Below are 21,895 nucleotides of genomic sequence, written 5' to 3'. Positions count from 1 at the left end.
ACACCTAATACTTCTGGGATCAGTCAGTAGAACCGAATTCTCCAGGATGCTCCATGTATAACACATTCTTTGTAATGAAATGCCTTCCTCAAATACTCCAAAATGCTGTCTTTTCCCTATAATGCATAAAAAAAAATTAGTGTGAGAACCTGGTTTCTTCATAGCAGAGACTATGTCATAGATATTGAATAAATGAATACACAAACTGTATTTTTGACATGTTCGTGGTTTTGGCATGAGGCCTAACAACGTATCTAACACTTGCAAATTTAAGTTTAATTATCTGTTAAATACTTAAATCCAAGGTGTCTGGCCTCTGGAGGATGGGCACTTCTGATTCACAATGACCACGTCGTAGACATGGGTAAATGGCTTTCTGACAGTGAGTCCAACTGGTGAACAGAGATGTTTTTCCACCATTATTAACTGTCTTTGGATGCAGCATGTCCAAGTATAAACACAGATGACCTAATGTGGTGAATACAGAAGGTGTTAGACACAGTGCGTCCCTAATAATTCTGGATTCTTCTCCTCCCTTCTTCACAAAGGAGCGATGACGGAAGAAAATCAATCCTCTGCCCTGGATTTCATCCTGCTGGGAGTCAGTGGTCATCAGGAACAGGAAACCCTCTTCCTCATCCTCTTCCTGTTCATGTACCCCATCACAGTGACTGGAAACCTGCTCATCATCCTGGCCATCTGCTGCAACAGTCGCCTTCACAACCCCATGTATCTTCTCCTGGCCAACCTCTCCTTTGTCGACATCTTCTTATCCTCTGTAACCATCCCTAAGACACTGGTTAATTATCTCTTGCACAGCAAGGCCATCTCCTTTGGGGGATGCCTAACACAGATGTATTTCATGATTGCCTTGGCTAACACGGATAGCTACATCCTGGCTGCTATGGCATATGATCGTGCCGTGGCCATCACCCGCCCACTTCATTACACAACAATCATGAGCCCACGGGCTTGTGTCCTCTTAGTTGTTGGGTCGTGGGTGGTTGGAAATGCCAATGCTGTCCCCCACACTCTGCTCACGGCTCGTCTGTCCTTTTGTGCAAACAAGGAAGTGGCCAACTTCTACTGCGATGCTGCCCCTTTGCTCAAGCTGTCCTGTTCCGACATCCACTTCAACGTGAAGATGATGTACGTGGGGGTTGGTGTTTTCTCCGTGCCATTACTATGTATCATCATCTCCTATGTTCGGGTGTTTTCCACGGTCCTACGAGTTCCATCCACCAAGGGTGTGCGCAAAGCCTTCTCCACCTGTGGGTCCCACCTCACAGTTGTTTCTCTGTATTATGGGACAGTCATGGGCATGTACCTCCGCCCCCTGACGAGTTACAGCCTCAAAGATGCATCGATAACTGTGATGTACACGGCCGTGACCCCGATGTTAAATCCCTTTATCTACACTCTGAGAAATGGGGACATGAAGGCTGCTCTGGGGAAACTCTGCAGCAAGAGAATCTCCTTAAAACCAACGTGAAGTCATCCATTGGAGGCTACAGTCCCCAATTAGGATGCACTTGGAAATGCACCCCCAATGTCATCTCCCTCCAAAAAGCTGCCTTCGCAATTTCCAGCGAGAAATTCCTCTTCTCAGAAATCTTATAACACCTATGAGTCATGTTAGTGAAATTACCACTTTGCACACATTGTTTTGTTTTGGCAGGAATATGGGGTTCATCGCCCAGCTAAGCAAGTGACTGTTACAAGAAAGCTGAGAAAGACTGAAGCTCAGCTTCTACACCCACATAGTAAAGATAATACCTGCTCTGCTAGTGTCATAAGGATCACAATGGTTCAGGCTATTAAAGCTAGAAATCACTACTCAAATGTCATTTTTACTTGACGCCTATGTTTAAAATGGCATGCCTCTTAAGTCAGGAGCTGTCCTAACATGTTACCGTACCTTTCACAGTCGTGGTCAAATAAAGTGCACCCAATGAATACTGGTGGAAAGCAAAATGAAGATAGGAAAATATTAGTCTCTAAACTGTAATAGATCATGACTATGCATAATCATACTGGATATGACAACTATTATATACCTGGAATGTCAATAAGGACCTACTCCAGAAACAGACAGTACAACAGGTATGCTGAAATCAAGAAGATTTAACATAGGGAATTAGAGATATAGGTATATCCCCCAAGAGAAAAGGGGGAAATAAAAGGTGAAAAAAGATTCTGAGATAACCCAGAGACTAAAGACTTCAGAAAGAAGTTACATCCTCTCTCAACTAGGGGGACAAAAGGCAAAAGGAGGTGTTACCTGAACACTGGAGCTCAGAGGAGGGATGACCACATATTTGATGCTTAGATCTCTGGGAGAGCTGTCAGATCACTGGCATTGGTCTTCACCTAGTAAGACTACCCACATTCTCATTCCTGAGGAGTCTCACTAGTGTTGCCTTTTTTAAAAATTGCTGTGCTCTCTACTCATCTCTGGTACGGGCAGGGAAATACTAAGTTCACCCCAGACATAGTCAGACATAGTCTTCCTTGCCCTCATGGTGTAGCTGAAACACAATGTCCTTGCTAATTAAAATCTCTCACTCCAGCTGGGAAAGAATTCCCTTTTTCTGAGAGGGCCACAGAGACGTGCTACAATGTGGCTGACCATTAGCAACATAATATTAACTACAAACACCATGTGATACCATTTACATGTGGAGTCTACAATAGGGCACAAATGAGCCTGTTTACAAAACAGAAACAGACTCACAGACATGGAGAACAGACTTGTGGTTGCCCAGGGGGAAGGGGGAGGGAGTGCGATGGATGGGGAGCTTGGGGTTGGTAGATGCAAATTTTTACATTTAGGATGGATAAGCAATGAGGTCCTACACTACAGTGCAAGGAACTCTATCCAAGTTCTTGGGATAGAATATGACAGAAAATAGTACAAGAAGAAGAATGTATATATGTATGTATGACCAGGTAACTATGCTGTACAGAAGAAATTGGCATAACATTGTAAATCAACTATACTTTAATAAACACACACACACACACACACACACACACACACACACACACACACACACACACACATTACTAACTATAGCCAGTAAGAGGCAGAGTCTGGGATGAAGCCCAACCAGAGCTTTCAGTCTTCACCATGTTTCTCTATAGAAACACAGGAACCTCCACTAGAGCAGGGGCTAAGTCCTAGCATAATGACCATTAATCCGGGCTGTTTTGAAGGTGCACATACATGAGGTGGACTAGATCAAGGTCCTTTTCTTCTCTAGGAATCTAACACATTCAGAGACTTACGATCAAAACACTAGAAAAAATAAAGTGTAACTTCCACCAAAACTTTCCCCAAGACAAATCACAGACCAAAGATAAAATAGAATTCGTCTCCTTCTTTCGACACTGAACACTATACAGGCTTCATCATAGCCTAGAATAAAGACCAGGAGCTCAATTTTACCACAGTTCTTATAGCCCAAGGGTTGGCTTCAGTTGCTGCTGAAGCAAAGGACAGGGGCCCACATTCCAGCAAAGAGGCCAGAATAGTCAGCCTAGGGCTTGGACCCTGGACACACCCTCTCTGGGAAATGCTGTGGACCATTCTTCCTTCTAGAAAAGATCTCTGAGGACAATTTCTCTTGAGAAAATCTCTATCCCCTCAGGGCACAGCATCGGAGTCTCTAATGAGTCTCAGCAAGCACATGTTTCAAGAGACTTTATAACCTGGTGACTAAGCCACCGTTTCCTCTATCCTGTGACCCATTCTGCTTCCTTGAGAAGAACGCAGGAGTCCTTGTCTTCAGGCCCCATCCAGCTCAGCTCCTTCTGCCCCTTCTGCTCCACGATTGGAAAATTCGGAGCTCCTCTTACCAAACCATCCCTGTCCTGTCTCTTCTGCCGCAGGAACACAGGACCGGAGACCCACGCTCCGGGACTACTACTGGCACTTTCTCCAGCATGCCTGCCCCCCCCCAAAAGAATGCTAACATGTGCTAGACCTGCTGGTGGTAGCATCTGAGCTGACTCCCCAGGTAGGAGCTGTGGATGCTGGAGAAGAGACGCTTATGACAGCGACATCAAGGGGCAGACAGCCAGTAACGATCCTACAGGCATCACCTTCTTTGACCCTCACAACACCCAAGAGGTAAGTTATTTTGTGAGATTAAAAATAATGGTGGATTGAACGGCCTACAGTCACACAGAGAGGTGGCAAAACAAGGACTCAAACCTCGGCCTGAATCCAGAATGCAAGATCTCAAGATGGGATGATGGACAAAACAGAATGGGGGTGGGCGGAGACAGAGAGACTCTCCATCTGACGAGGGGACAGTGGTTATTCTTATTCTTGGGCCCTTATCCATGAAAATAGGATGAAGAAGGGGTAGTATTGATTTAGTAATGAGTCCTCAGCTCCCTACTTCCTGAAATAATATGGGGTGTGTGTGTGTGTGTGTGTGTGTGTGTGTGTGTGTGTGCACGCATGCGCGCACAGCACATGTGCTCACATAAGCCTGCTGTCTTTTTTTTTTTCTTTTTCTGTCTTTTTGCCTTTTCTAGGGCCGCTCCTATGGCATATGGAGGTTCCCAGGCAAGGGGTCTAATCGGAGCTTTTGCCACCAGCCTACACCAGAGCCACAGCAACGCAGGATCCTTAACCCACTGAGCAAGGCCAGGGATCAAACCCGAAACCTCGTCGTTCCTAGTCAGATTCGTTAACCACTGCGCCACAATGGGAACTCCAAACCCGTTTTCATAGAGAGGAGCTACAAATCCACCTTGCAAACAGACCCCTTCAGAAAATTATGTCATTGTCAAAGAGCCCATGGGTCAAGGCACTTAGAGGACATTTCTTTGGCCTTGACAGCCACCCCTGATGCCAAAGGGAAGCATTTGGCCTCTTCTGCAAAACTGTACTCAGTACCATCATACTCATAAGACCAGTACCTCAGAATATAAACACTTTCCGGGAATATGGATTTTAGCAGCCCAGCTTTACCTGGAACTCTGGTTTAATAGTGATTCAAGGCTCTCCCTCCACCTGTAGCATTCATGCTGATACACCTCCCGGCTCCTCTCTCTGGGGGCCTATGGTTCTTGTAATTCCCCCTCCAGGTTTCAGCAGAAATCATCTCTTCCTGTGATGCTGCGTTAACACCTAATACTGCAGATGCTGAAGTCCCAGTGCTCAGAAGCGTCTCTCTTCTAGTTCCCTGTGTCTTCAGGTTTCACCCTGAGTATACTGAACACATACCCCTTCCTTGTGCAGCTTTTTCTTAAAATCTTTAACTTTTTTTCAACCAGCTTGTTGTTGTCCTCACGTCAAATCATCATTTTAAATGTTGTTTTCATCATCAGTCATTTTATATGCCCAAATACCAATACTCATCTTGAACAAACAATTGCCTATCTCTATTATCAGAATGGGTAGTGCAGTCCACACCCACCATACTAATTTTGAGTATGCAGTGAATGAAGCACAAAGGCCTTATGTATGTTCAAAGCTCTCCAAAATATAACCCCAGATTTCTTTTCTGGGCTGATCTGCCACATTTGTGTGATTTCTCCACTATTCCTTGACTATGTAGCATGAGGGACGTACAAGTATAGACATACTATCTGAGAGTAGAAGTTTTCTGGAAGGGTGTATGGCCATGGGATGCATGCTGGTGAGAGACAGAAGTGCCAGAACTGCTGGGCTTTCCACCTGAAAGGCAATAGAGCGGTTAAGAGGCTGGAGATCACCTTTGGGTCAAAGAGCAGGTATACATAAAATGAATTAGCGGGGGTGGGGGTGGGCAGCCCCGAACAATTAAATAACATTAGCAAAACAGGGTTAAAATCCATCCCTACTTGCATCTACTAACTGCTTTGCTTCCTCTAACGTGAAGCATTTTTCCAGTGTAGCCTTCATTCTTAAGCATCTCCCAGTGTAAACTCCTCTCTCCAGTGTAAATTCTCAGCCTATTCCCAGGCAACACTCTACCTCTTATCTTCAGTGAGATGGACTTCAGCCACCTTGCTCCATGGCCACAGCTACACAAATCTTTGAAATCTTTATTTTAAAGTATATTTATTTGTTTTGATTAAAATATCAGAATGACAAAGAGAACAACAAAAACCCACTATTGAATTTAACGAATGGAACCTTTGGTCATTTTTTTCTTCAGAATTTTTTTTCTTGCCTTTCATGGCCACACCTGCGGAATATGGAAGTTCCCAGGCTTGGGGGTGGAATTGGAGCTGCAGCTGCCAACCTATTCCACAGCCACAGCAATGCCAGATCGGAGCTACATCTGTGACCTTCACCACAGCTCACAGTTGGATCCTTAACCCACCGAGCAAGGCCAGGGACAGAACTCGCATCCTCATGGATACTAGTCGGGTGGGTTACTGCTGCGCCACAAAGGAACTCCATGTATAAATTATTTTAAATGAAGAATCAACCGGATCAGATGTAGAAGTAATGGATAAACTGGGTGAGTGTGCCTGGAAGCATCCCACATGGGGGACCCCAAGAAATAAACCCTGATTTAACTCAAAAGATATTAGTACACATTTACTGGTTCATAAATAAACACTATTCCATAATGATCTCTCTGGGGGTGATTAAAATATCGTTTTCCGGAGTTCCCGTCGTGGGGCAGTGGTTAACGAATCCGACTAGGAACCATGAGGTTGTGGATTCGATCCCTGCCCTTGCTCAGTGGGTTAACGATCCGGCGTTGCCGTGAGCTGTGGTGTAGGTCACAGACGCGGCTCGGATCCCGTGTTGCTGTGGCACTGGTGTAGGCCAGTGGCTACAGCTCCGATTGGACCCCTAGCCTGGGAACCTTCATATGCCGCCGGAGCGGCCCAAGAAATGGCAAAAAGACAAAAATATATATATTGTTTTCCTAAAATATTGATTCTTTTCCACCTCAAATAAGCTAGTAAACCACTTAGGTTGGATGTGTAGCGCATGGGGCTCGGACAGACACGTTGGCAGGATGGCGGAACATAGAAATATGAGAAAGAGAGATCAAGCCTACAGACTCAGACATGAGAGTTTACTAAGATGTAGTTAAAGTGACTATGGAGTTGAACAAACCGCCAAAAGAAATAATAAAGGGAAGAGACAACCAAAGACAAAAGCTTTCCAATTATCTATGTTATATTACTACATTAGCGTTTTCCAAAAAGATAAAGCCTACCAAAGGAGGTGGTGAAAGTCTTCTTTGAAAATGGAACACTTGGGGAGGAGATTTGCCAGGCTTGTTTTTGCTAGGACCTAAAACCAGTGGTCCTTGGGACGTACCATCTTCCAGTGTCGGTGTAGACACCTCTTACTGCCTGGCCTGGGCTCTGTGATCATTATGAGTTTGGTCACTGGAACAATTCCTCATTTCCTACATAGTCCTTGCACTACCATGCCCTTTGCACCCAAGCATCTTGTCAAAGACTCCAAAATGTTGTCCTTTGCTTATCATGTGTAATAAAATTAGTGTGTAATTCTGGCTTCTTCATTAAGTTGCAAGGTCCCTGAGAGCAGAGACTATGTCTTACATGTTGACTACATGCATTAAAAATTGTATTTTCCAAAACTTGTGATTTTTCCATAAGCCTAACAGAGTGTTTAGCACATGCAATGTGAAAATCAAGTCCTTGTTAATTGATTAAATCCTACATGTTTGGGTAGTAATTCTGAGATTGGGGATGGATGGGCAACTTTGAGTCACAGGTTGCACACTTCTTAGACCTGAGTGTTCTGGGTTAACTGACAACTAGTTTCACTGATCAACAAGGATGTTTCCCCAAAAGGTCAGCTATCTCCATATTCAGTAAACTCAGTTGTAGAGATGGCTGGACATGTGAGTTCAAAATCGTGGATAAGAAAATTCCTTGCACATGGTGACTTCACTATGAGTACTGATTCCTCCCCCCTTTTCTGAACAAAGGAGCTATGAGGGAAGAAAATCAGTCCTCTGCCCTGGATTTCATCCTGCTGGGAGTCAGTGGTCAGCAGAAACAGGAAGACTTCTTCTTCTTCCTTTTCCTATTCATCTACCCCATCACACTGATTGGAAACCTGCTCATCATCTTGGCCATTCACTGTGACGTTCGCCTTCACAACCCCATGTATTTTCTCCTTGCCAACCTCTCTTTTGTTGACATCTTCTTTTCCTCTGTAACCATCCCTAAGATGCTGGCCAACCATCTCTTAGGTACCAAAGCCATCTCCTTTGGGGAATGCCTAACACAGATGTATTTCATGATTGCCTTAGGTAACACGGATAGTTACATCCTGGCTGCTATGGCATATGATCGTGCCATGGCCATCACCCGCCCACTTCATTACACAACAATCATGAGCCCATGGGCTTGTGTCCTCTTAGTTGTTGGGTCGTGGGTGGTTGGAAATGCCAATGCTGTCCCCCACACCCTGCTCACGGCTCGTCTGTCCTTTTGTGCAAACAAGGAAGTGGCCAACTTCTACTGTGATGCTGTCCCTTTGGTCAAGCTGTCCTGTTCCGACACCCACTTCAACGTGAAGATGATGTACGTGGGGCTGGTGTTTTCTCCGTGCCATTACTATGTATCATCATCTCCTATGTTCGGGTCTTTTCCGCGGTCTTACGAGTTCCATCCACCAAGGGTGTGCGCAAAGCCTTCTCCACCTGTGGGTCCCACCTCACAGTTGTTTCTCTATATTACGGGACAGTCATGGGCATGTACTTCCGTCCTCTGATGAGTTACAGCCTCAAGGATGCAGTGATGACTGTGATGTACATGGCCGTGACCCCGATGTTAAATCCCTTTATCTACACTCTGAGAAATGGGGACTTGAAGGCTGCTCTGGGGAAACTCTGCAGCAAGAGAATCTCCTTAAAACCAACGTGAAGTCATCCATTGGAGGCTACAGTCCCCAATTAGGATGCACTTGGAAATGCACCCCCAATGTCATCTCCCTCCAAAAAGCTGCCTTCGCAATTTCCAGCGAGAAATTCCTCTTCTCAGAAATCTTATAACACCTATGAGTCATGTTAGTGAAATTACCACTTTGCACACATTGTTTTGTTTTGGCAGGAATGTGGGGTTCATCTCCCAGCTAAGCAAGTGACTGTTACAAGAAAGCTGAGAAAGACTGAAGCTCAGCTTCTACACCCACATAGTAAAGATAATACCTGCTCTGCTAGTGTCATAAGGATCACAATGGTTCAGGCTATTAAAGCTAGAAATCACTACTCAAATGTCATTTTTACTTGACGCCTATGTTTAAAATGGCATGCCTCTTAAGTCAGGAGCTGTCCTAACATGTTACCGTACCTTTCACAGTCATGGTCAAATAAAGTGCACCCAATGAATACTGGTGGAAAGCAAAATGAAGATAGGAAAATATTAGTCTCTAAACTGTAATAGATCATGACTATGCATAATCACACTGGATATGACAACTATTATATACCTGGAATGTCAATAAGGACCTACTCCAGAAACAGACAGTACAACAGGTATGCTGAAATCAAGAAGATTTAACATAGGGAATTAGAGATTTAGGTATATCCCCCAAGAGAAAAGGGGGAAATAAAAGGTGAAAAAAGATTCTGAGATAACCCAGAGACTAAAGACTTCAGAAAGAAGTTACATCCTCTCTCAACTAGGGGGACAAAAGGCAAAAGGAGGTGTTACCTGAACACTGGAGCTCAGAGGAGGGATGACCACATATTTGATGCTTAGATCTCTGGGAGAGCTGTCAGATCACTGGCATTGGTCTTCACCTAGTAAGACTACCCACATTCTCATTCCTGAGGAGTCTCACTAGTGTTGCCTTTTTTAAAAATTGCTGTGCTCTCTACTCATCTCTGGTACGGGCAGGGAAATACTAAGTTCACCCCAGACATAGTCAGACATAGTCTTCCTTGCCCTCATGGTGTAGCTGAAACACAATGTCCTTGCTAATTAAAATCTCTCACTCCAGCTGGGAAAGAATTCCCTTTTTCTGAGAGGGCCACAGAGACGTGCTACAATGTGGCTGACCATTAGCAACATAATATTAACTACAAACACCATGTGATACCATTTACATGTGGAGTCTACAATAGGGCACAAATGAGCCTGTTTACAAAACAGAAACAGACTCACAGACATGGAGAACAGACTTGTGGTTGCCCAGGGGGAAGGGGGAGGGAGTGCGATGGATGGGGAGCTTGGGGTTGGAAGATGCAAATTATTACATTTAGGATGGATAAGCAATGAGGTCCTACACTACAGTGCAAGGAACTCTATCCAAGTTCTTGGGATAGAATATGACAGAAAATAGTACAAGAAGAAGAATGTATATATGTATGTATGACCAGGTAACTATGCCGTACAGAAGAAATTGGCATAACACTGTAAATCAACTATACTTTAATTAACATACTCACACACACACACACACACATTACTAACTATAGCCAGTAAGAGGCAGAGTCTGGGATGAAGCCCAACCAGAGCTTTCAGTCTTCACCATGTTTCTCTATAGAAACACAGGAACCTCCACTAGAGCAGGGGCTAAGTCCTAGCATAATGACCATTAATCCGGGCTGTTTTGAAGGTGCACATACATGAGGTGGACTAGATCAAGGTCCTTTTCTTCTCTAGGAATCTAACACATTCAGAGACTTACGATCAAAAGACTAGAAAAAATAAATTGTAACTTCCACCATGACTTTCCCCAAGACAAATCACAGACCAAAGATAAAATAGAATTTGTCTTCTTCTTTCGACACTGAACACTATACAGGCTTCATCATAGCCTAGAATAAAGACCAGGAGCTCAATTTTACCACAGTTCTTATAGCCCAAGGGTTGGCTTCAGTTGGTGCTGAAGCAAAGGACAGGGGCCCACATTCCAGCAAAGAGGCCAGAATAGTCAGCCTAGGGCTTGGACCCTGGACACACCTTCTCTGGGAAATGCTGTGGACCATTCTTCCTTCTAGAAAAGATCTCTGAGGACAATTTCTCTTGAGAAAATCTCTATCCCCTCAGGGCACAGCATCAGAGTCTCTAATGAGTCTCAGCAAGCACATGTTTCAAGAGACTTTATAACCTGGTGACTAAGCCACCGTTTCCTCTATCCTGTGACCCATTCTGCTTCCTTGAGAAGAACGCAGGAGTCCTCGTCTTCAGGCCCCATCCAGCTCAGCTCCTTCTGCCCCTTCTGCTCCACGACTGGAAAATTCGGAGCTCCTCTTACCAAACCATCCCTGTCCTGTCTCTTCTGCCGCAGGAACACAGGACCGGAGACCCACGCTCCGGGACTACTACTGGCACCTTCTCCAGCATGCCTGCCCCCCCCAAAAAAGAATGCTAACAGGTGCTAGACCTGCTGGTGGCAGCATCTGAGCTGACTCCCCAGGTAGGAGCTGTGGATGCTGGAGAAGAGACGCTTATGACAGCGACATCAAGGGGCAGACAGCCAGTAACGATCCTACAGGCATCACCTTCTTTGACCCTCACAACACCCAAGAGGTAAGTTATTTTGTGAGATTAAAAATAATGGTGGATTGAACGGCCTACAGTCACACAGAGAGGTGGCAAAACAAGGACTCAAACCTCGGCCTGAATCCAGATCGCAAGATCTCAAGATTGGATGAGGGATGAAACAGAATGGGGGTGGGGGGAGAGAGACTCTCCATCTGACGAGGGGACAGTGGTTATTCTTATTCTTGGGCCCTTATCCATGAAAATAGGATGAAGAAGGGGTAGTATTGATTTAGTAATAAGAGTCCTCAGCTCCCTACTTCCTGAAATAATATGGTGTGTGTGTATGTGTGGATGTACGCACAGCACATGTGCTCACATAAGCCTGCTGTCTTTTTTTTTTTTCTTTTTCTGTCTTTTTGCCTTTTCTAGGGCCGCTCCTATGGCATATGGAGGTTCCCAGGCAAGGGGTCTAATCGGAGCTGTTGCCACCAGCCTACACCAGAGCCACAGCAACGCAGGATCCTTAACCCACTGAGCAAGGCCAGGGATCAAACCCGAAACCTCGTCGTTCCTAGTCAGATTCGTTAACCACTGCGCCACAATGGGAACTCCAAACCCGTTTTCATAGAGAGGAGCTACAAATCCACCTTGCAAACAGACCCCTTCAGAAAATTATGTCATTGTCAAAGAGCCCATGGGTCAAGGCACTTAGAGGACATTTCTTTGGCCTTGACAGCCACCCCTGATGCCAAAGGGAAGCATTTGGCCTCTTCTGCAAAACTGTACTCAGTACCATCATACTCATAAGACCAGTACCTCAGAATATAAACACTTTCCGGGAATATGGATTTTAGCAGCCCAGCTTTACCTGGAACTCTGGTTTAATAGTGATTCAAGGCTCTCCCTCCACCTGTAGCATTCATGCTGATACACCTCCCGGCTCCTCTCTCTGGGGGCCTATGGTTCTTGTAATTCCCCCTCCAGGTTTCAGCAGAAATCATCTCTTCCTGTGACGCTGCGTTAACACCTAATACTGCAGATGCTGAAGTCCCAGTGCTCAGAAGCGTCTCGCTTCTAGTTCCCTGTGTCTTCAGGTTTCACCCTGAGTATACCGAACACATACCCCTTCCTTGTGCAGCTTTTTCTTAAAATCTTTAACTTTTTTTCAACCAGCTTGTTGTTGTCCTCACATCAAATCATCATTTTAAATGTTGTTTTCATCATCAGTCATTTTATATGCCCAAATACCAATACTCATCTTGAACAAACAATTGCCTATCTCTATTATCAGAATGGGTAGTGCAGTCCACACCCACCATACTAATTTTGAGTATGCAGTGAATGAAGCACAAAGGCCTTATGTACGTTCAAAGTTCTCCAAAATATAACCCCAGATTTCTTTTCTGGGCTGATCTGCCACATTTGTGTGATTTCTCCACTATTCCTTGACTATGTAGGATGAGGGACGTACAAGTATAGACATACTATCTGAGAGTAGAAGTTTTCTGGAAGGGTGTATGGCCATGGGATGCATGCTGGTGAGAGACAGAAGTGCCAGAACTGCTGGGCTTTCCACCTGAAAGGCAATAGAGCGGTTAAGAGGCTGGAGATCACCTTTGGGTCAAAGAGCAGGTATACATAAAATGAATTAGCGGGGGTGGGGGTGGGCAGCCCCGAACAATTAAATAACATTAGCAAAACAGGGTTAAAATCCATCCCTACTTGCATCTACTAACTGCTTTGCTTCCTCTAACGTGAAGCATTTTTCCAGTGTAGCCTTCATTCTTAAGCATCATATATGACCCCTGGATCCATCTCCCATTGTAAACTCCTCTCTCCAGTGTAAATTCTCAGCCTATTCCCAGGCAACACTCTACCTCTTATCTTCAGTGAGATGGACTTCGGCCACCTTGCTCCATGGCCACAGCTACACAAATCTTTGAAATCTTTATTTTAAAGTATATTTATTTGTTTTGATTAAAATATCAGAATGACAAAGAGAACAACAAAAACCCACTATTGAATTTAACGAATGGAACCTTTGGTCATTTTTTTCTTCAGAATTTTTTTTCTTGCCTTTCATGGCCACACCTGCGGAATATGGAAGTTCCCAGGCTTGGGGGTGGAATTGGAGCTGCAGCTGCCAACCTATTCCACAGCCACAGCAATGCCAGATCGGAGCTACATCTGTGACCTTCACCACAGCTCACAGTTGGATCCTTAACCCACCGAGCAAGGCCAGGGACAGAACTCGCATCCTCATGGATACTAGTCGGGTGGGTTACTGCTGCGCCACAAAGGAACTCCATGTATAAATTATTTTAAATGAAGAATCAACCGGATCAGATGTAGAAGTAATGGATAAACTGGGTGAGTGTGCCTGGAAGCATCCCACATGGGGGGACCCCAAGAAATAAACCCTGATTTAACTCAAAAGATATTAGTACACATTTACTGGTTCATAAATAAACACTATTCCATAATGATCTCTCTGGGGGTGATTAAAATATCGTTTTCCGGAGTTCCCGTCGTGGGGCAGTGGTTAACGAATCCGACTAGGAACCATGAGGTTGTGGATTCGATCCCTGCCCTTGCTCAGTGGGTTAACGATCCGGCGTTGCCGTGAGCTGTGGTGTAGGTCACAGACGCGGCTCGGATCCCGTGTTGCTGTGGCACTGGTGTAGGCCAGTGGCTACAGCTCCGATTGGACCCCTAGCCTGGGAACCTTCATATGCCGCCGGAGCGGCCCAAGAAATGGCAAAAAGACAAAAATATATATATTGTTTTCCTAAAATATTGATTCTTTTCCACCTCAAATAAGCTAGTAAACCACTTAGGTTGGATGTGTAGCGCATGGGGCTCGGACAGACACGTTGGCAGGATGGCGGAACATAGAAATATGAGAAAGAGAGATCAAGCCTACAGACTCAGACATGAGAGTTTACTAAGATGTAGTTAAAGTGACTATGGAGTTGAACAAACCGCCAAAAGAAATAATAAAGGGAAGAGACAACCAAAGACAAAAGCTTTCCAATTATCTATGTTATATTACTACATTAGCGTTTTCCAAAAAGATAAAGCCTACCAAAGGAGGTGGTGAAAGTCTTCTTTGAAAATGGAACACTTGGGGAGGAGATTCGCCAGGCTTGTTTTTGCTAGGACCTAAAACCAGTGGTCCTTGGGACGTACCATCTTCCAGTGTCGGTGTAGACACCTCTTACTGCCTGGCCTGGGCTCTGTGATCATTATGAGTTTGGTCACTGGAACAATTCCTCATTTCCTACATAGTCCTTGCACTACCATGCCCTTTGCACCCAAGCATCTTGTCAAAGACTCCAAAATGTTGTCCTTTGCTTATCATGTGTAATAAAATTAGTGTGTAATTCTGGCTTCTTCATTAAGTTGCAAGGTCCCTGAGAGCAGAGACTATGTCTTACATGTTGACTACATGCATTAAAAATTGTATTTTCCAAAACTTGTGATTTTTCCATAAGCCTAACAGAGTGTTTAGCACATGCAATGTGAAAATCAAGTCCTTGTTAATTGATTAAATCCTACATGTTTGGGTAGTAATTCTGAGATTGGGGATGGATGGGCAACTTTGAGTCACAGGTTGCACACTTCTTAGACCTGAGTGTTCTGGGTTAACTGACAACTAGTTTCACTGATCAACAAGGATGTTTCCCCAAAAGGTCAGCTATCTCCATATTCAGTAAACTCAGTTGTAGAGATGGCTGGACATGTGAGTTCAAAATCGTGGATAAGAAAATTCCTTGCACATGGTGACTTCACTATGAGTCCTGATTCCTCCCCCCTTTTCTGAACAAAGGAGCTATGAGGGAAGAAAATCAGTCCTCTGCCCTGGATTTCATCCTCCTGGGAATCAGTGGTCAGCAGAAACAGGAAGACTTCTTCTTCTTCCTTTTCCTATTCATCTACCCCATCACACTGATTGGAAACCTGCTCATCATCTTGGCCATTCACTGTGACTTTCGCCTTCACAACCCCATGTATTTTCTCCTTGCCAACCTCTCTTTTGTTGACATCTTCTTTTCCTCTGTAACCATCCCTAAGATGCTGGCCAACCATCTCTTGGGCACCAAAGCCATCTCCTTTGGGGGATGCCTAACACAGATGTATTTCATGATTGCCTTAGGTAACACGGATAGTTACATCCTGGCTGCTATGGCATATGATCGTGCCATGGCCATCACCCGCCCACTTCATTACACAACAATCATGAGCCCACGGGCTTGTGTCCTCTTAGTTGTTGGGTCGTGGGTGATGGGAAATGCCAATGCTGTCCCCCACACCCTGCTCACGGCTCGTCTGTCCTTCTGTGCAAACAAGGAAGTGGCCAACTTCTACTGTGACATTGCCCCTTTGCTCAAGCTGTCCTGTTCCGACATCCACTTCAATGTGAAGATGATGTACGTGGGGGTTGGTGTTTTCTCCTTGCCATTACTATGCATCATCATCTCCTATGTTCAGGTCTTTTCCACGGTCCTACGAGTTCCATCCACCAAGGGTGTGCGCAAAGCCTTCTCCACCTGTGGGTCCCACCTCACAGTTGTTTCTCTGTATTATGGGACAGTCATGGGCATGTACTTCTGTGCTCTGACTAGTTACAGCCTCAAGGATGCAGTGATGACTGTGATGTACATGGCCGTGACCCCGATGTTAAATCCTTTCATCTACAGTCTGAGGAATAGAGACATGAAGGCTGCCCTGGGAAACTCTTCAGCAAGAGCACCTCACAACCAGTGTGAGGTCATCATACACTGGAGACTGAGGTTACCATTAGGATGTACTTGGAAATCCATCTCCAATGTCATTCTCCTCCAAGAAGGTGCCTTTGATCTTTCCAGCTAGAAATCACTTTTCTCATGAATCTTGTAGCAATATATGATACGTCTTACTGAAATGATCACTTTGTACACACTACTGTCCATTTGGCAGAGTAGCAGCACAGGAATATTGGGTTCTTATTTCCCCTAAGTCAATGACTATCAGAGTAAAGTTGAGAAGGTCTAAGGCTCAGCTTCTACTTCTACGTATTAGTCATAATAATAACATCTGCCCTTCTACAGCCACAGGATGTGAGAATCACAATAGTTCCTGATTTGAAGGATATAAATCACTATTCAAATGTCAGTTTTTATGTGGACCATTGTGCTAATCACCCCTACTATGCCTGCAAACCTCTGAAGGCAGGAGCTGTCTTAACACATCATGTACTTTTCACAACCTTGGTCATATAAAGTGTATCCTATAATCAAATATGTCTCTGGATTGTAATCTGATAATCATAGACAAAATCAGATTAGACATTATGTCCTGATCCTTTAAAACCTTTAAAGGAAATTACTTGAGTAGGTATTTCTGTTCTTTCTGTATTATTAATTAAAGTAGACTGCTCCTAAGGAGTAAAAGATTCTCCCTAAAGTCTTACTAAAATGACACTCATCAACAGTTACTGCATTTTAAATTTCTGACTTAATTAATATGATAAAGTGCTTATTTAATTAATTGTAGCATGAAATAAAGTTATAGTAACCAAAAAATGGGTGCCAGATAATAAATGAAGAAAAAAGAGCAGTATTGAAAATGATCTGACTGTGTTTTTTCAGCATGGCTCAGGAAAGATGAGACTTTGATTTTGTATGTCCAGCCCTGATTATATAGGTGATATTCCCCCAAAAGAAGTAGTTAATCCAGCAGTTTTTAAAGCATCTACTAAGGAACTCTATTACCTGTGATTTGATTCTATTCATGGTAAAATTATGAAACATTTTTATGGCCACACCTGTGGCACATGGAAGTTGCCGGGCAGGGATTGAATCCGAGCCACAATTACAAACTGTGGCAATGCCAGATCCTTAACCTACTGTGCCACAGTGGGAACTCAAAAATTATAAAAAATTTTAGAAAATATTAATAACATATAAGTGATTGTCCTAAAATATCATAATTCCAAATAGGGTAACATATTGAAGAAATAGATTGAGTATATCTTGGAAGAGTTTGCAAGTTTTATTATCTACCATTTTTTTTTTTTGTCTTTTTGCCTTTTCTTGAGCCACTCCCATGGCATATGGAGGTTCCCAGGCTAGGGGTCCAATTGGAACTGTAGCCGCCAGCCTACACCAGAGCCATGCAACGTGGGATACCAGCCGAGTCTGCGACCTACACCACAGCTCACAGCAACGCCGGATCCTTAACCCACTGAGCAAGGGCAGGGATCGAACCTGCAACCTCACGGTTCCTAGTTGGATTCGCTAACCACTGAGCCACAAAGGGAACTCCTATCTACTATTTTTAACTGTCTGTGAAGATATGAAATTATTATCTTCTATAGATGATTCAGATTGCCAAGAATTTGACCCAAGCTGTTGGAAAATGACATAATTCACCTTTTAAAGATTTCTGGGTCTCTAAAACACCAAGTATATGGAGTTCCCATCATGGCGCAATGGTTAACAAATCCGACTAGGAACCATGAGGTTGTGGGTTCGGTCTCTGCCCTTGCTCAGTGGGTTAACGATCTGGCATTGCCATGAGCTGTGGTGTAGGTTGCAGATGCGGCTCGGATCCAGCGTTGCTGTGGCTCTGGCGTAGGCCGGTGGCTGCAGCTCCAATTCAACCCCTAGCCTGGGAACCTCCATATGCCGTGGAAGCGGCCCAAGAAATAGCAAAAAAAGACAAAAATAAAATAAAATAAATAAAACACCAAGTATAAGAAATACCCAATTATTTTCTTTTTAACCATGAAGGATGTGATTACAAATATGTATGAATCTCTGTAAATGAATGACCAAAACATGAAGGGAATGAAAGTATTTCATGTGGAGAATGCTGAAGGTTAGCCAGTTAAAAAAAAAAAAAAAAGCATAAACTTATTTTCTGCCTTTCCTTACAACACTATGAAGATCTGATATCTGTTTTGTTCAATGCTGCATCTTCAGCCCTTAGACAGGACTGACATATAGTAACTACTTAATAAATCTGTATTAAATGAGTTAATGAATCCTGAAATATTGTGTTTAACTAATGAATGCAACAGCTTTGATGACTGCATAATTTTGATGTTATAGGTAAACTCAAGAAGGCCAACTAGTAGGCAATATTTCAAATATTTTCCATAATTAAATATTAAGTGCCAAAGAGAACAGTATAAAAAAAAAAGCTAAGGATGTAGACTCTTGGAAGAACTCCATATGCCTTAACTGCTCTATCCATCTCACATTATTCTTCTGTTTGAATTTAGACAAGGAAAGTTGACCTCTCCTCCTAAATTCCCTGCAACAATCATAAGAATCTACATGTATGTTTATAACTTTAAATGCAAATAAAAATTATTGCACTTACATGTCATTCATTGTCTCACCCATCTCCCTTTGATTCAGTCAAACATGCTGTCTTGGAGTCATTTTAACATTATAATTAAAATTATTTCATCATCAGTGTCCTGAGATTGACTGTCTGGAAAAGACTTATATAACTGGTATGTCAATTCCGGACAGTTAGGGTCAATGCAGGAAATAGAAATCACATCTGGTATTTTTGAACTAAGAAGATCTAAAACAGGGAAGTAGATACACAGGTATATCCTGAAAGACACTAAAGGGGAAAGAGATGGATGCCAAGGTAACTCAGAGATTATAACTGCAGGAAGAAGCTGCTTCCTGTAGGACTAGGGAAATAGAAAGAAAAGGAAGTTTTACCAGAACCTAGGAGCTCAGAAGATGCAATGACCACATATCTGATGCTCAGATCTCTGAGGGGAGCTTCCGAGCAGCTGTCACTTGATCCTCAGCTGATAAGATGACCCAAACTTTCATTCCTGAGGGTTCTGAGTCCTCAACAGTACTTCCTTTTGCTTTTGGTGGCTGTAGTTGCTGGTAGTCTCTGCTATTGGGCATATAATTAGAAAAGGCATCTGAGAAAGAACCTTAGAAAAGGTTACAGACATGTTCCTCCTTGCCACCCATTTAGCAGCAGCAACACAATGTCCTTGGTATTTGGGTTAGTTACTCCACCCAGTAGAGAAATCCCTTTTCTTCCTGAATGGCCTAGAGACATGCTACAATTTGGCCAAAGCTTAGCCACATAGTAGTAATATTAAAAAGTGTAAATCCCTAAAGATGATTATTGATACTCTTTTTTAAGGTTATAAATAGTTAAATTAATCAAAAAATAAACTTTCTGGAATAGATATATATGCAACTAAAATGTATTAAAAACAAAAGCAAGGCAAAGATGAGCATAGCATTCAAGAAGGGAGGAAATTCAAGAGGGCAGAGTCAGGAGAATGCAACTGGGGGTACCATGTAGTTAGATAGAAGTTATTACTAAAGTCTAACTCTCAGGTTGCCAGGTGGTCCTAAGACTATTTATAATACTAGATAGATGGATACTAAAAGCTCTGCATGAAGCAATGATGAGCATTTGTCTTAAATTAAGATCACGTAGGAGAAGTAAGAGAGCAGGGCAGAGTGGTGAGACCAAAAGTTTAATTAGGCAACTCCTAGAGCAAACCAGAGGAGAGACAGTACAGTTATACACAAAGGATCTATAGCTTTAAGATGCAAGGTAATGTGGAAATAAAAACAAAAGAATGTGGTAATTTTTATGAAAGTAGTAAGGAGACATCTTCAGTGTTGTGGGATTGAGTCCTGTAATGAAAATAATTAACAATGGAGTAATTCAAGAAAAATAAGTTCCATTTGGGGTGTGTTTTCAAGGTTCCTGTGGGACATTTTGAGGGGAAAAAAGTGAAATAACAGCTAACACGAGGAAGAAATTGGTAAGTTCCACAAAGGAGATTCAAAATGTGCCATGTAGGATTAGAGGAAACAGATGTTTCATTAAATATTGAATATACTTTTGTTTATTTACTGTATTACATATAGTATTGTCTCTTAATTTTCAAAATAGCCCTGTAACATACATGGAAATAGCCCTCCTTTACAGATAGAAAAGCCATATCTCTGAAAGATGAAGTAACTTATTAAATGTCTTTTTAAGTCTTTTACTTAGTAAGATACTGGTCTAGGATTTGCCTCAAGTTTCTTCATGCCTAATGCTCTTCTCTTGACCCACAGAGGAGATATAAAATACTCCTCTTCGAGGGCATCTAAATATGTCAGGATGTGCACACCTGTAGGAGACAAGGCCAGAACTTAGAGAAGCAGAGAGAACAAATCCATCCTCAATAGAGCACAAGCTGTAGGCAGAGAAGGGAAACACGGGCTCATACAGAAGTTGTCACACTTTGAAACAGGAGAGAGAAATGATCCTGCACTGTTTCTATCCTCACCCCCTTCAATGAGCCAATCCAAATTTATCCATTGCAGACCAAAGGAGATACCAAAGAATTCCACAAGTAGCATGTGATAGCCACTTAAACGACAGCTGTGATACGCCATGCATGCTTCTGCCTTTCCAGGAAGTCAAGGAACCTTTTAAATGGTGTGGCATTGTGCGGTTGACCTGAAACAAACAGACTGCCTGGTGTTTCTCCAACAAAGATGGGTATATTTAGGATCAGCAGAGAATTGCAATTTGGCGTTAGGAACCATAGTGAGGTATGTGAACGTCCCCACATGGCAAGTGCAGAACACTTTTATGGGGGAAAAGGAAGCTGGGAGAGTCATAGTAAACAAAGAGTCCATGCTTTTCCTCGGCTAAGCTCTTGCCAGGAGAGGAGAGGAAATCTTTCTTCCTGTTGGGCTTTCTATCATGGCAGGGCATGAGAGCTCCCCCTTCAGGTCTCTCAGCTCTATTTAACTGAGGTTTCTATTTTATTTCATTTCATCTCATTTTGCTTTTCAGGGCTGCACCCATGGCATATGGAACTTCCCAGGCTCAGGATTGAATCAGAGCTGCAGGTGCCCGCCACAATCACAGCCAGAGCAATGCAGGATCCAAGCTGCATCTGTGACCTACACCATAGCTCACTGCAATGCTGGATCCCTGACCCACTGAGCGAGGCCAGGGATTGAACCCACATCCTCATGGATCCTAGTTGGATTCGTTCCTGCTGAGACACAATGGGAACTCCCTTAATTTGTTTACACACTGCATATATTAGCTTCCCTTATGAGTTAGGTATTATTGTTATCCCAATTTTTTGTTTGTTTTGCAGTCATGAGGTATTTTTTCTCACAATGTGTTTTTATTTAGTTTTGTTTTAAAGTATAGTATAGCATGCTTACATATTTATGTAAAACATGTGCATGATTCAAAAGTCAAACATTTTATTTAAAAAAGTATACTCTGAGAAATCAACCCTTTTCCTACTCTTTCACCCTATTTTCACCGTAAAGGTAATATTATTTTCCTTAATTTATGGTTTATTGGCCCTTTATATCTTTTTGTAAAAATAAGCATATTAAGCATATGAACATATAAAAGTATACGTATTTCTCTCTCTTACACAAACTGCAGCAAAGTATATCTA

The 21,895-nt window shown here is 43.1% G+C and overlaps 2 protein-coding genes, 1 long non-coding RNA gene and 1 pseudogene across 3 annotated transcripts in view; 3 read left to right on the top strand and 1 right to left on the bottom strand.

Moving 5' to 3' along the window:
- LOC110256084 overlaps positions 1 to 21,895 on the bottom strand; it is a 152,398-nt gene that overhangs the window by 10,504 nt on the left and 119,999 nt on the right. The gene's annotated exons all lie outside the window — the stretch shown is intronic.
- LOC110256081 (olfactory receptor 1A1-like) lies at positions 554 to 1,689 on the top strand. The gene has a single exon (XM_021067657.1). The coding sequence runs from the start codon at positions 554 to 556 to the stop codon at positions 1,490 to 1,492; it is 939 nt and encodes a 312-aa protein (XP_020923316.1). The 3' UTR covers positions 1,493 to 1,689.
- Positions 7,858 to 9,611, top strand: LOC110256080 (annotated as a pseudogene).
- LOC100516511 (olfactory receptor 1A1) lies at positions 14,360 to 16,657 on the top strand. The gene is given in 2 exon segments (XM_021067661.1): positions 14,360 to 16,162; positions 16,165 to 16,657. Coding segments are annotated over 2 exon segments (933 nt in total). The 5' UTR covers positions 14,360 to 15,267; the 3' UTR covers positions 16,203 to 16,657.

This window comes from Sus scrofa, chromosome 12 (genome assembly GCF_000003025.6).
Source record: "Sus scrofa isolate TJ Tabasco breed Duroc chromosome 12, Sscrofa11.1, whole genome shotgun sequence".
In the NCBI taxonomy this organism is placed as follows: Eukaryota; Metazoa; Chordata; class Mammalia; order Artiodactyla; family Suidae; genus Sus; species Sus scrofa.
This window is presented reverse-complemented; position numbering and strand designations above follow the sequence as displayed.

What these genes read in the sequence shown, in the direction of transcription:
- LOC110256081 (XM_021067657.1), top strand. Translation starts at nt 554, where the DNA reads ATGACGGAAGAAAATCAATCCTCTGCCCTGGATTTCATCCTGCTGGGA.